The sequence below is a fragment of the Heterodontus francisci genome, unplaced genomic scaffold, assembly GCF_036365525.1.
Source record: "Heterodontus francisci isolate sHetFra1 unplaced genomic scaffold, sHetFra1.hap1 HAP1_SCAFFOLD_766, whole genome shotgun sequence".
Lineage (NCBI taxonomy): Eukaryota > Metazoa > Chordata > Chondrichthyes > Heterodontiformes > Heterodontidae > Heterodontus > Heterodontus francisci.
The window spans coordinates 184,575-200,000 of record NW_027140696.1 but is presented as its reverse complement, the minus strand read 5'-3'; the positions used below and the strand labels follow the sequence as shown (position 1 = coordinate 200,000).

Sequence of the window (15,426 nt, the reverse complement as noted above, 5' to 3'; positions counted from 1 at the left end):
TAGATTGAAAGTGATTGGTAGAAAGATTAGAGGGGAGATGAGGAAATGTTTTTTCACCTAGAGGCTGGTGGGGGTCTGGAACTCACTGCCTGAAAGGATAGTTGAAGCAGAAACCGTCAACTCATTCAAAAGAAGTCTGGATATGCACCTCAAGTACTGTAATCTGCAGGGATACGGACCAAATGGAAGATGGGATTAGAATGGGTGGAATGTTTTTTGTCCGGCACAGACACGATGGGCCAAGTCGTCTCTTTCTGTGCCTTAAACTTTCTATGATTCTATGAAACTCACCTGTCCCTCTCAATCCATGTTACACTCACCACACATCATGTCTTAAATTACTCAGATTCTGAAGCTCAAAAAGGGATTTCCTGAAAAAAATCCCTCTAAATTGTATCCAAATGAATTGATTCTATCTGCTCGCACCAACCCCCGAGGGAGGTTATTGAAGGTAAAACTCAGAAGTTTCCATGAAGAGACAGCAGGAGGGAGCGGAGATTGTTCTGAAATGAATGATTTGATATACATAACCACGTTTGGAGCCGTGTCTGGAAGGAGTTGAATGTTCTGTTCTGTTTGTATTGGTGAAAATGCTGCTGAAGATGTCGACATACATTTATTAACCAGAATATCAATGTTCCTCATCTTGGAAAGAGCTCATCTGATACCTTTGGTGGAGCCTCATTTCCTGTGAACTGGTAATCGGGATTTCTGGAGGTGAGGCGACGCTGAGTCCAATATCTCCTCTCCTTCTGCTGTTCCATTTCCATCTGGTGAATGTCACTGCAAAGGAGAGTGAGAGAGAGAGAGAGAGGAGATCCAGTGGAGGAAAAGCAGCAACTTCTACCAGTCAATCTGCCCATCGACTGACCTCTGCCTATCCACAGACAGAGCACCAACATAGCACAAAGCAAAAACAGTGAATAGGCTCCCCCAGCACCCTGTGTTACTGACTGTATCTCTACTGATGTTAATGCACTTCCCTCACACTGTCACTCAGTAACCCCTCTCCCCCCAGCACCCTGTATTACTGACTATCTCTACTGATGTTAATGCACTTCCCTCACACTGTCACTCAGTAACCCCTCTCCCCCAGCGCCCTGTGTTACTGACTGTATCTCTACTGATGTTAATGCACTTCCCTCACACTGTCACTCAGTAACCCCTCTCCCCCCAGCACCCTGTATTACTGACTATCTCTACTGATGTTAATGCACTTCCCTCACACTGTCACTCAGTAACCCCTCTCCCCCAGCGCCCTGTGTTACTGACTGTATCTCTACTGATGTTAATGCACTTCCCTCACACTGTCACTCAGTAACCCCTCTCCCCCCAGTGCCCTGTGTTATTGACTGTATCTCTACTGATGTTAATCCAGCTCCCTCACACTGTCACTCAGTAACCCCTCTCCCCCCAGCGCCCTGTGTTACTGACTGTATCTCTATTGATGTTAACGCAGCTCCCTCACCCTGTCACTCAGTAACCCCTCTCCCCCCAGCGCCCTGTGTTACTGACTGTATCTCTATTGATGTTAATCCAGCTCCCTCACACTGTCACTCAGTAACCCCTCTCCCCCAGCGCCCTGTGTTACTGACTGTATCTCTACTGATGTTAATCCAGCTCCCTCACACTGTCACTCAGTAACCCCTCTCCCTCCCCCAGCGCCCTGTGTTACTGACTGTATCTCCACTGATGTTAATCCAGCTCCCTCACACTGTCACTCAGTAACCCCTCTCCCCCCAGCGCCCTGTGTTACTGACTGTATCTCTACTGATGTTAATCCAGCTCCCTCACACTGTCACTCAGTAACCCCTCTCCCCCCAGCGCCCTGTGTTACTGACTGTATCTCTACTGATGTTAATCCAGCTCCCTCGTACTGTCACTCAGTAACTCCTCTCCCCCCAGCGCCCTGTGTTACTGACTGTATCTCTACTGATGTTAATCCAGCTCCCTCGTACTGTCACTCAGTAACCGCTCTCCCCCCAGCGCCCTGTGTTACTGACTGTATCTCTACTGATGTTAATCCAGCTCCCTCACACTGTCACTCAGTAACCCCTCTCCCCCCAGCGCCCTGTGTTACTGACTGTATCTCTACTGATGTTAATCCAGCTCCCTCACACTGTCACTCAGCAACCCCTCTCCCCCTCAGTGCCCTGTGTTACTGACTGTATCTCTACTGATGTTAATCCAGCTCCCTCGTACTGTCACTCAGTAACCCCTCTCCCCCCAGCTCCCTGTGTTACTGACTGTATCTCTACTGATGTTAATCCAGTACCTCACAGTCTAGGGGCCTGAATTTTCAAACAGAGCATGTCCTGACAAAGCAGCCTGCACATGTGCAACATCTGTGCAGGTATAGAGCAATCAGCAACGTCATTTGAGTGTGTCCGGACACTTGACAGCATTTCAGCACACATGCGCTGCTGACATCACCATCCACTGACTGACTGGGGCGGGAGTGGGGGAGGGGGCCGAATGAGTCACGAGGTGGGGAACAAGCAGCTGGGGGTGGGGGCGTGAATGGCGCGGTGGGGTGAGCAGAGGGGAATGAGTGGTGTGGCAACAAGTGGTGACTGAAGCGGTGATCAGATGGGGGGGGGGGGAGCGAATGGGGGTGGACGTGGCCATTGAGTGGGGGAGGGGTTTTGCACTTTTTTGACTGGCTTCATTTGCCAATATAGTTTATTTGCTTCTCGTTGTAAGATTGATCAGTGCCATGTTTATCACTGGCAGCTGCCCGAGACGTTGTCGACAGTGACGTTTCAGTGGATGAGGCTGCATTTGCGCATGTGCAAGTGGTGCACCACCTGGAGGGTGCATTCTCAACAATCACAGCCATTTTCAAAACGGGGTCTGGAACCCAACGCTCCAATGATTTCTGGGTCCTGACCCCACAGCCCTTTGCAAATCTGATCCTGGGTTTCAGTAACCCTCCAATCAGACAGCTACTATCTAATCCTTTTCTCTGTCAGATCAGTTGGCTTTGAACTCAAGGTCCAGTCTGTTTTTGTGCCAATATTCTTACCTTAATTGACAGACTATTTCTGTGAACTTTGGCCTTTCCCGAGGTTCGTATGTCCAGCAACGATTCATCAGGGTGTAGAGTGTTGGTGGACAGACATTTGGTTTTGGAAGCCGGTCTCCTTTTTCTAACACTCCAATCACATCCCGATTCTCCAGCCAGAAAAACGGCTGCTTCCCAAAGCTGAGTATTTCCCACATGCACACTCCTAGAGAGGGAGGGAGGGAGGGATAACAAACAATCAGTGAGGAGGTGAAGAGACCTGGGAGACTTTACTCTCGGGGAGTACAGTACAGCAGTCGATAGTGAATCCACAGCTCGTCTCATAGCACACACCACTGTCTTTCCAGAGAAAGGAATCTTGGGAGAGATGGACAATTTACTGCTAATTCACTATTGCCCGGTTTTATGTTGCCCCAATTTCACCCCCACTGTGTTTCAATAACCCGAGCAACCTCAGTACCTCGGCACACGGGGAAATCCTCAAGCGTCTGCTTAGACAATGAATGTCCACAGGCTGGTGGACCATGGAGGGCATCATATCCCCACCCAGTCCTGTTCCAGCCTGATTTCCACACAGGTGCCCAGAACTGAAGCTGTCACTGGATTGGGAGGACTGGGTTCACTCCTGAATTCTTTTCTATTTCTAGCCTAGAGCCACATTAGGCAATTGGAGATCTGAAGCAGATCAGTAAGCGCAGAATATAATTGGTCTCTAGTGAACTCTCTCCCTGTGTTTGAGTGCATGGGGGAATGTTACCATAACAGGGGACATGGAGCAAAGGCAAGTAAATAGAGTTGAGATACAGATCAACCATGATCTGATTAGATGGTGGAGTAGGTTGGATGGGCTGAATAGCCTCCTCCTGTTCTTATGTTCCTAGATGTGCTGTTCCTTTATTCTCGAGAGATGGGCTTTGCTGGCAAGGCCTACATTTATTACCCATCCCTAGTTTTCCTCAGCTTCCTTCTGGAATTCCTGGCAGTGGTTTGTTTTAATTGAGTGACATGCTACTCCACTTCAGAGGGCAGGTAATAATCAACAACACTGGGTGGGACTGGAACTCCAAACAGGCCCAGACTGGGTAAGGACAGCAGGTTTCATTCTCTCAAAGATCCTGTTCAGCCACCTAGCTGTGGGGCCACCTCACCCTCCACACCACAGAGGGAGAGGCTCCCTGGTTAGCCCCTCCCGTCCCCCTCCCCTCCCCTCCTCTCCACCTCCTGAGGAGGCCGTTAACTTGCTGCACTGTTAAACTGTTCTTACACTCATTCACTTACCAAACATCCACACATCACTGGAGGAGGTGAAACGTCTGAAGTTAATGGATTCTGGGGCCATCCACTTAATCGGCATTCTAGTTACAGACGCTGTAGAATAAATAACAAAACCTTAATGAATGGATGACTGCACTCAGTGTCTCTCTGCGATCATTAGGCACTGGACTGAGGTACTTGTACAGTCATATTTCTCACAAATGTTTGTCATTAAGATGACATTTATCAGCATTGCTGAAGAAGGCAAATAAAAGCAAAATACTGCAGCTGCTGGAAATCTGAAATAAAAACAAGAAATGCTGAAAATACTCAGCAGGTCTGGCAGCATCTGTGGAGAGAGAATCAGAGTTAACGTTTCAGGTCAGTGACCCTTCTTCAGAACTGGCAAAGGTTAGAAATGTAAGAGGGTTTAAGAAAATAAAGTGGGGGTCGGACAAGAGATAACAAAAGAGAAGGTGTTGATAGGACAAGGTCACAGAGAATAACTGACCAGAAGGTCATGAAACAAAGACAAATACAGTCAGTAACACAGGGAGCTGGGGGGAGAGGGGTTACTGAGTGACAGTGTGAGGGAGCTGGATTAACATCAGTAGAGATACAGTCAGTAACACAGGGAGCTGGGGGGAGAGGGGTTACTGAGTGACAGTGTGAGGGAGCTGGATTAACATCAGTAGAGATACAGTCAGTAACACAGGGAGCTGGGGGGAGAGGGGTTACTGAGTGACAGTGTGAGGGAGCTGGATTAACATCAGTAGAGATACAGTCAGTAACACAGGGAGCTGGGGGGAGAGGGGTTACTGAGTGACAGTGTGAGGGAGCTGGATTAACATCAGTAGAGATACAGTCAGTATCACAGGGCGGTGGGGAGATAGGGGTTACTGAGTGACAGTGTGAGGGAGCTGGATTAACATCAGTACAGATACAGTCAGTAACACAGGGCGGTGGGGGGAGAGGGGTTACTGAGTGACAGTGTGAGGGAGCTGGATTAACATCAGTAGAGATACAGTCAGTATCACAGGGCGGTGGGGAGATAGGGGTTACTGAGTGACAGTGTGAGGGAGCTGGATTAACATCAGTACAGATACAGTCAGTAACACAGGGCGGTGGGGGGAGAGGGGTTACTGAGTGACAGTGTGAGGGAGCTGGATTAACATCAGTAGAGATACAGTCAGTAACACAGGGAGCTGGGGGGAGAGGGGTTACTGAGTGACAGTGTGAGGGAGCTGGATTAACATCAGTAGAGATACAGTCAGTATCACAGGGCGGTGGGGAGATAGGGGTTACTGAGTGACAGTGTGAGGGAGCTGGATTAACATCAGTACAGATACAGTCAGTAACACAGGGCGGTGGGGGGAGAGGGGTTACTGAGTGACAGTGTGAGGGAGCTGGATTAACATCAGTAGAGATACAGTCAGTAACACAGGGAGCTGGGGGGAGAGGGGTTACTGAGTGACAGTGTGAGGGAGCTGGATTAACATCAGTAGAGATACAGTCAGTTACACAGGGAGCTGGGGGGTGAGGGGTTACTGAGTGAGTGTGAGGGAGCTGGATTAACATCAGTAGAGATACAGTCAGTAACACAGGGCGCTGGGGGGAGAGGGGTTACTGAGTGACAGTGTGAGGGAGCTGGATTAACATCAGTAGAGATACAGTCAGTAACACAGGGCGGTGGGGGGTGAGGGGTTACTGAGTGAGTGTGAGGGAGCTGGATTAACATCAGTAGAGATACAGTCAGTAACACAGGGCGCTGGGGGGAGAGGGGTTACTGAGTGACAGTGTGAGGGAGCTGGATCAACATCAGTAGAGATACAGTCAGTAACACAGGGCGCTGGGGGGAGAGGGGTTACTGAGTGACAGTGTGAGGGAGCTGGATCAACATCAGTAGAGATACAGTCAGTAACACAGGGCGCTGGGGGGAGAGGGGTGACTGAGTGAGTGTGAGGGAGCTGGATCAACATCAGTAGAGATACAGTCAGTCACACAGGGAGCTGGGGGGAGAGGGGTTACTGAGTGACAGTGTGAGGGAGCTGGATCAACATCAATAGAGATACAGTCAGTAACACAGAGCGCTGGGGGAGAGGGGTTACTGAGTGAGTGTGAGGGAGCTGGATCAACATCAGTAGAGATACAGTCAGTAACACAGGGCGCTGGGGGGAGAGGGGTTACTGAGTGACAGCGTGAGGGAGCTGGATTAACATCAGTAGAGATACAGTCAGTAACACAGGGCGCTGGGGGGAGAGGGGTTACTGAGTGACAGTGTGAGGGAGCTGGATCAACATCAGTAGAGATACAGTCAGTAACACAGGGCGCTGGGGGGAGAGGGGTTACTGAGTGACAGTGTGAGGGAGCTGGATCAACATCAGTAGAGATACAGTCAGTAACACAGGGCGCTGGGGGGAGAGGGGTGACTGAGTGAGTGTGAGGGAGCTGGATCAACATCAGTAGAGATACAGTCAGTCACACAGGGAGCTGGGGGGAGAGGGGTTACTGAGTGACAGTGTGAGGGAGCTGGATCAACATCAATAGAGATACAGTCAGTAACACAGAGCGCTGGGGGAGAGGGGTTACTGAGTGAGTGTGAGGGAGCTGGATCAACATCAGTAGAGATACAGTCAGTAACACAGGGCGCTGGGGGGAGAGGGGTTACTGAGTGACAGCGTGAGGGAGCTGGATTAACATCAGTAGAGATACAGTCAGTAACACAGGGCGCTGGGGGGAGAGGGGTTACTGAGTGACAGTGTGAGGGAGCTGGATTAACATCAGTAGAGATACAGTCAGTAACACAGGGCGCTGGGGGGAGAGGGGTTACTGAGTGACAGTGTGAGGGAGCTGGATTAACATCAGTAGAGATACGGTCAGTAACACAGGGCACTGGGGGGAGAGGGGTTGCTGAGTGACAGTGTGAGGGAGCTGGATTAATATCAGTAGAGATACAGTCAGTAACACAGGGCGCTGGGGGGAGAGGGGTTACTGAGTGACAGTGTGAGGGAGCTGGATTAACATCAGTAGAGATATCAGTAACACAGGGCACTGGGGGGAGAGGGGTTACTGAGTGACAGTGTGAGGGAGCTGGATTAACATCAGTAGAGATACAGTCAGAAACACAGGGCACTGGGGGGGTGAGGGGTTACTGAGTGACAGTGTGAGGGAGCTGGATTAACATCAGTAGAGATACAGTCAGAAACACAGGGCACTGGGGGGGTGAGGGGTTACTGAGTGACAGTGTGAGGGAGCTGGATTAACATCAGTAGAGATATCAGTAACACAGGGCACTGGGGGAGGCTATTCACTGTTTCTGCTATTTTGATGCTCTGTCCTTGGATAGGCAGAGGTCACTCGATGTGCAGGTTGACTGGTAGAAGTTTCTGCTTTTCCTCCACTGGATCTCCTGCTGAAAGACAAAGTGTTAGTACAGTGGGGGTGTTAATGGACGGAAAAATGAACAGCCCTGGCCCAAAGCACAAACATGAAAAAACAGTGTGTAGGAACATGGTAAAAAAATGAATGATGAAACAAACTAAAAGAAAATAAACAAAGAAAAAAGAAAAATAACTAAAAATAAAAATGCCCCCTTTTTTATTAAAGGCTGAAATTACTCCCATACATTTTAATAAGTTGCAATTTTTCACCAACTCAGGACATCTGAAAGAGCTTTACAGCCAATGAAGTACTTTTGAAGTACAGCCACTGTTGTAATGGAGGAAATGTATCAATTTGCAGACAATTTGTGCACAGCAAGATCCCACGAACAGTAATAAAATAAGGTACAGATAATCTGTTTTAATGATGATGTTTGCAGAACTCTGGGAAGAACTCTCCTGCTCTACTTCGAGGTGGTGCCATGGGACCTTTTATATGTCCCTGAGGAGCAGATGGGCCTTGGTTTCCAAACTGATAGTACACACAGCACTCCCTCAGTACAGCAGTGTCAGCCTGGATTATATGTACAAGCCTTGGAGTGGAAGTTGACCTCCAAACCTTCTGACTCAGAAGTGAGAGTGCTACCAGTTGAAATCACAAGCACGATTGCTGGCATCCTCATAGTTCACAGATCCTCTTAACGCTCAAAGGACAGCAGCAGGATATCAGGAGGTTGTAAGTGCTGAGTGATTCAAAGCTTGTGTCCTACCTTTGTAGTAATTATCCTCTTCTATGTAACGTGAGAGACCAAAATCGCCCAGCTTCACGCAATTATGAGCAGCAACAAGAACATTCCTCACTGCTATGTCCCTGAGTGGGGGAATGAGGAGGGATAGATGGTCAGAGATAGAGAGAAAAATGGACAGAGAGAAATTGAGAGGAAGAATGAGGTGAATGAAAAGAGGAAAAGACATAAAGTCAGTGAGAGGATAAATATCAAGAGAGAGACAACAATCACTTCATTGAATCCTCCCATTTCTTAGATATACCAAACCATTTGTGTTTGTAGATGCAATAAGACTTTGTGAGGATAGTTTACAGCAAACGCAAGATGTAATGTTATATTGGATTATATTGGATTATATTGGATTATATTGGGTTATATTGGATTATATTGGATTATATTGGGTTATATTGGATTATATTGGATTATATTGGGTTATATTGGGTTATATTGGGTTATATTGGATTATATTGGGTTATATTGGATTATATTGGATTATATTGGATTATATTGGGTTATATTGGGTTATATTGGGTTATATTGGATTATATTGGGTTATATTGGGTTATATTGGGTTATATTGGATTATATTGGATTATATTGGGTTATATTGGGTTATATTGGATTATATTGGGTTATATTGGGTTATATTGGGTTATATTGGATTATATTGGGTTATATTGGATTATATTGGATTATATTGGGTTATATTGGATTATATTGGATTATATTGGATTATATTGGGTTATATTGGGTTATATTGGGTTATATTGGATTATATTGGGTTATATTGGGTTATATTGGGTTATATTGGATTATATTGGATTATATTGGGTTATATTGGGTTATATTGGATTATATTGGGTTATATTGGGTTATATTGGGTTATATTGGATTATATTGGATTATATTGGGTTATATTGGGTTATATTGGATTATATTGGGTTATATTGGGTTATATTGGATTATATTGGGTTATATTGGATTATATTGGATTATATTGGATTATATTGGGTTATATTGGGTTATATTGGGTTATATTGGATTATATTGGGTTATATTGGGTTATATTGGGTTATATTGGATTATATTGGATTATATTGGGTTATATTGGGTTATATTGGATTATATTGGGTTATATTGGGTTATATTGGGTTATATTGGATTATATTGGATTATATTGGGTTATATTGGATTATATTGGATTATATTGGGTTATATTGGGTTATATTGGGTTATATTGGATTATATTGGGTTATATTGGGTTATATTGGGTTATATTGGATTATATTGGGTTATATTGGGTTATATTGGGTTATATTGGATTATATTGGATTATATTGGGTTATATTGGGTTATATTGGATTATATTGGATTATATTGGGTTATATTGGGTTATATTGGGTTATATTGGATTATATTGGGTTATATTGGGTTATATTGGGTTATATTGGATTATATTGGGTTATATTGGGTTATATTGGGTTATATTGGGTTATATTGGGTTATATTGGATTATATTGGGTTATATTGGATTATATTGGGTTATATTGGGTTATATTGGGTTATATTGGATTATATTGGGTTATATTGGGTTATATTGGATTATATTGGATTATATTGGGTTATATTGGGTTATATTGGATTATATTGGGTTATATTGGATTATATTGGGTTATATTGGGTTATATTGGGTTATATTGGATTATATTGGGTTATATTGGATTATATTGGGTTATATTGGGTTATATTGGATTATATTGGATTATATTGGGTTATATTGGGTTATATTGGGTTATATTGGATTATATTGGGTTATATTGGGTTATATTGGATTATATTGGATTATATTGGGTTATATTGGGTTATATTGGGTTATATTGGATTATATTGGGTTATATTGGGTTATATTGGGTTATATTGGATTATATTGGGTTATATTGGGTTATATTGGGTTATATTGGATTATATTGGATTATATTGGATTATATTGGATTATATTGGGTTATATTGGGTTATATTGGGTTATATTGGATTATATTGGGTTATATTGGGTTATATTGGGTTATATTGGATTATATTGGATTATATTGGGTTATATTGGGTTATATTGGATTATATTGGGTTATATTGGGTTATATTGGGTTATATTGGATTATATTGGATTATATTGGGTTATATTGGGTTATATTGGATTATATTGGGTTATATTGGGTTATATTGGATTATATTGGATTATATTGGGTTATATTGGGTTATATTGGATTATATTGGGTTATATTGGGTTATATTGGATTATATTGGATTATATTGGGTTATATTGGGTTATATTGGATTATATTGGGTTATATTGGGTTATATTGGATTATATTGGGTTATATTGGGTTATATTGGGTTATATTGGATTATATTGGATTATATTGGGTTATATTGGGTTATATTGGATTATATTGGGTTATATTGGGTTATATTGGGTTATATTGGATTATATTGGGTTATATTGAGTTATATTGGGTTATATTGGATTATATTGGGTTATATTGGGTTATATTGGGTTATATTGGATTATATTGGATTATATTGGGTTATATTGGGTTATATTGGGTTATATTGGGTTATATTGGATTATATTGGATTATATTGGGTTATATTGGGTTATATTGGATTATATTGGGTTATATTGGGTTATATTGGGTTATATTGGATTATATTGGGTTATATTGAGTTATATTGGGTTATATTGGATTATATTGGGTTATATTGGGTTATATTGGGTTATATTGGATTATATTGGATTATATTGGGTTATATTGGGTTATATTGGATTATATTGGGTTATATTGGGTTATATTGGATTATATTGGATTATATTGGGTTATATTGGGTTATATTGGGTTATATTGAGTTATATTGGGTTATATTGGATTATATTGAGTTATATTGGGTTATATTGGATTATATTGGGTTATATTGGATTATATTGAGTTATATTGGGTTATATTGGATTATATTGGATTATATTGGGTTATATTGGATTATATTGGGTTATATTGGATTATATTGGGTTATATTGGGTTATATTGGATTATATTGGGTTATATTGGGTTATATTGGATTATATTGGATTATATTGGGTTATATTGGGTTATATTGGGTTATATTGAGTTATATTGGGTTATATTGGATTATATTGAGTTATATTGGGTTATATTGGATTATATTGGGTTATATTGGATTATATTGAGTTATATTGGGTTATATTGGGTTATATTGGGTTATATTGAGTTATATTGGGTTATATTGGATTATATTGGGTTATATTGGATTATATTGAGTTATATTGGGTTATATTGGATTATATTGGGTTATATTGGGTTATATTGGATTATATTGGATTATATTGGGTTATATTGGGTTATATTGGGTTATATTGAGTTATATTGGGTTATATTGGATTATATTGGGTTATATTGGGTTATATTGGGTTATATTGGATTATATTGGATTATATTGGGTTATATTGGGTTATATTGGATTATATTGGATTATATTGGGTTATATTGGATTATATTGGATTATATTGGATTATATTGGATTATATTGGATTATATTGGGTTATATTGGGTTATATTGGATTATATTGGGTTATATTGGATTATATTGGATTATATTGGGTTATATTGGATTATATTGGATTATATTGGATTATATTGGGTTATATTGGGTTATATTGGATTATATTGGATTATATTGGGTTATATTGGATTATATTGGATTATATTGGGTTATATTGGATTATATTGGGTTATATTGGGTCATATTGGATTATATTGGGTTATATTGGATTATAGTGGGTTATATTGGGTTATATTGGGTTATATTGGAGTATATTGGGTTATTTTGGATTATATTGGGTTATATTGGGTTATATTGGATTATATTGGGTTATATTGGGTCATATTGGATTATATTGGGTTATATTGGGTCATATTGGATTATATTGGATTATATTGGGTTATATTGGGTTATATTGGGTTATATTGGATTATATTGGGTTATATTGGGTCATATTGGATTATATTGGGTTATATTGGGTTATATTGGGTTATATTGGGTTATATTGGATTATATTGGGTTATATTGGGTTATATTGGAGTATATTGGATTATATTGGGTCATATTGGATTATATTGGATTATATTGGGTTATATTGGGTTATATTGGGTTATATTGGATTATATTGGGTTATATTGGGTTATATTGGAGTATATTGGGTTATTTTGGATTATATTGGGTTATATTGGGTTATATTGGATTATATTGGGTTATATTGGGTCATATTGGATTATATTGGGTTATATTGGGTCATATTGGATTATATTGGATTATATTGGGTTATATTGGGTTATATTGGGTTATATTGGATTATATTGGGTTATATTGGGTCATATTGGATTATATTGGATTATATTGGGTTATATTGGGTTATATTGGGTCATATTGGATTATATTGGGTTATATTGGATTATATTGGGTGATATTGGGTTATATTGGATTATATTGGGTTATATTGGGTCATATTGGATTATATTGGATTATATTGGGTTATATTGGGTCATATTGGATTATATTGGATTATATTGGGTTATATTGGATTATATTGGGTTATATTGGGTCATATTGGATTATATTGGATTATATTGGGTTATATTGGGTTATATTGGGTCATATTGGATTATATTGGGTTATATTGGAGTATATTGGGTTATTTTGGATTATATTGGGTTATATTGGGTTATATTGGATTATATTGGGTTATATTGGATTATATTGGGTTATATTGGGTCATATTGGGTAATATTGGGTTATATTGGGTTATATTGGATTATATTGGATTATATTGGGTTATATTGGGTTATATTGGGTTATATTGGGTTATATTGGATTATATTGAGTTATATTGGGTCATATTGGGTCATATTGGGTCATATTGGGTCATATTGGATTATATTGGGTTATATTGGGTTATATTGGATTATATTGGATTATATTGGGTTATATTGGGTCATATTGGATTATATTGGGTTATATTGGGTTATATTGGATTATATTGAGTTATATTGGGTCATATTGGGTCATATTGGGTCATATTGGATTATATTGGGTTATATTGGGTTATATTGGATTATATTGGGTTATATTGGATTATATTGGGTCATATTGGGTCATATTGGATTATATTGGGTTATATTGGGTTATATTGGATTATATTGGATTATATTGGGTTATATTGGATTATATTGGATTATATTGGGTTATATTGGGTTATATTGGATTATATTGGGTTATATTGGGTCATATTGGATTATATTGGGTTATATTGGATTATATTGGGTTATATTGGATTATAGTGGGTTATATTGGATTATATTGGATTATATTGGGTTATATTGGGTTATATTGGATTATATTGGGTTATATTGGGTCATATTGGATTATATTGGGTTATATTGGATTATATTGGGTTATATTGGGTTATATTGGGTCATATTGGATTATATTGGGTTATATTGGGTTATATTGGGTCATATTGGGTCATATTGGGTTATATTGGATTATATTGGGTTATATTGGGTTATATTGGGTTATATTGGAGTATATTGGGTTATATTGGGTTATATTGGATTATATTGGGTTATATTGGATTATATTGGGTTATATTGGGTCATATTGGGTCATATTGGGTAATATTGGGTTATATTGGGTTATATTGGATTATATTGGGTTATATTGGGTTATATTGGATTATATTGGGTTATATTGGGTTATATTGGATTATATTGGGTTATATTGGGTTATATTGGATTATATTGAGTTATATTGGGTCATATTGGGTCATATTGGATCATATTGGGTTATATTGGGTCATATTGGATTATATTGGGTTATATTGGGTTATATTGGATTATATTGGGTTATATTGGGTTATATTGGATTATATTGGGTTATATTGGGTCATATTGGATTATATTGGATTATATTGGGTTATATTGGGTCATATTGGATTATATTGGGTTATATTGGGTTATATTGGGTTATATTGGGTTATATTGGATTATATTGGGTTATATTGGGTCATATTGGATTATATTGGGTTATATTGGGTTATATTGGATTATATTGGGTTATATTGGGTTATATTGGGTTATATTGGATTATATTGGGTTATATTGGGTTATATTGGATTATATTGGGTTATATTGGATTATATTGGGTTATATTGGATTATATTGGATTATATTGGGTTATATTGGGTTATATTGGATTATATTGGGTTATATTGGATTATATTGGATTATATTGGGTTATATTGGGTTATATTGGATTATAGTGGGTTATATTGGGTTATATTGGGTTATATTGGATTATATTGGGTTATATTGGATTATATTGGGTTATATTGGGTTATATTGGATTATATTGGGTTATATTGGATTATATTGGGTTATATTGGGTTATATTGGATTATATTGGGTTATATTGGATTATATTGGGTTATATTGGATTATATTGGGTTATATTGGATTATATTGGGTTATATTGGGTTATATTGGGTTATATTGGATTATATTGGGTTATATTGGGTTATATTGGATTATATTGGATTATATTGGGTTATATTGGGTTATATTGGGTTATATTGGATTATATTGGGTTATATTGGGTTATATTGGATTATATTGGGTTATATTGGATTATATTGGGTTATATTGGGTTATATTGGATTATATTGGGTTATATTGGATTATATTGGATTATATTGGGTTATATTGGGTTATATTGGATTATAGTGGGTTATATTGGGTTATATTGGGTTATATTGGGTTATATTGGATTATATTGGGTTATATTGGATTATATTGGGTTATATTGGGTTATATTGGGTTATATTGGGTTATATTGGGCATGTCCCTGAATAATT

The 15,426-nt window shown here is 39.3% G+C and overlaps 1 protein-coding gene across 2 annotated transcripts in view; it reads right to left on the bottom strand.

Annotated features, from left to right (window-relative positions):
* Positions 1-15,426, bottom strand: part of ptk2ba (protein tyrosine kinase 2 beta, a) — a 167,384-nt gene that overhangs the window by 37,139 nt on the left and 114,819 nt on the right. For both annotated transcript variants that reach the window (XM_068025927.1, XM_068025926.1), the window contains exons 18-21: positions 8,430-8,530; positions 4,304-4,393; positions 3,026-3,230; positions 669-783 (exon numbers count right to left, since the gene is read on the bottom strand). In XM_068025927.1, coding sequence (XP_067882028.1) covers positions 669-783; positions 3,026-3,230; positions 4,304-4,393; positions 8,430-8,530 — 511 coding nt within the window. The remainder of the gene's footprint in view (positions 1-668; positions 784-3,025; positions 3,231-4,303; positions 4,394-8,429; positions 8,531-15,426) is intronic.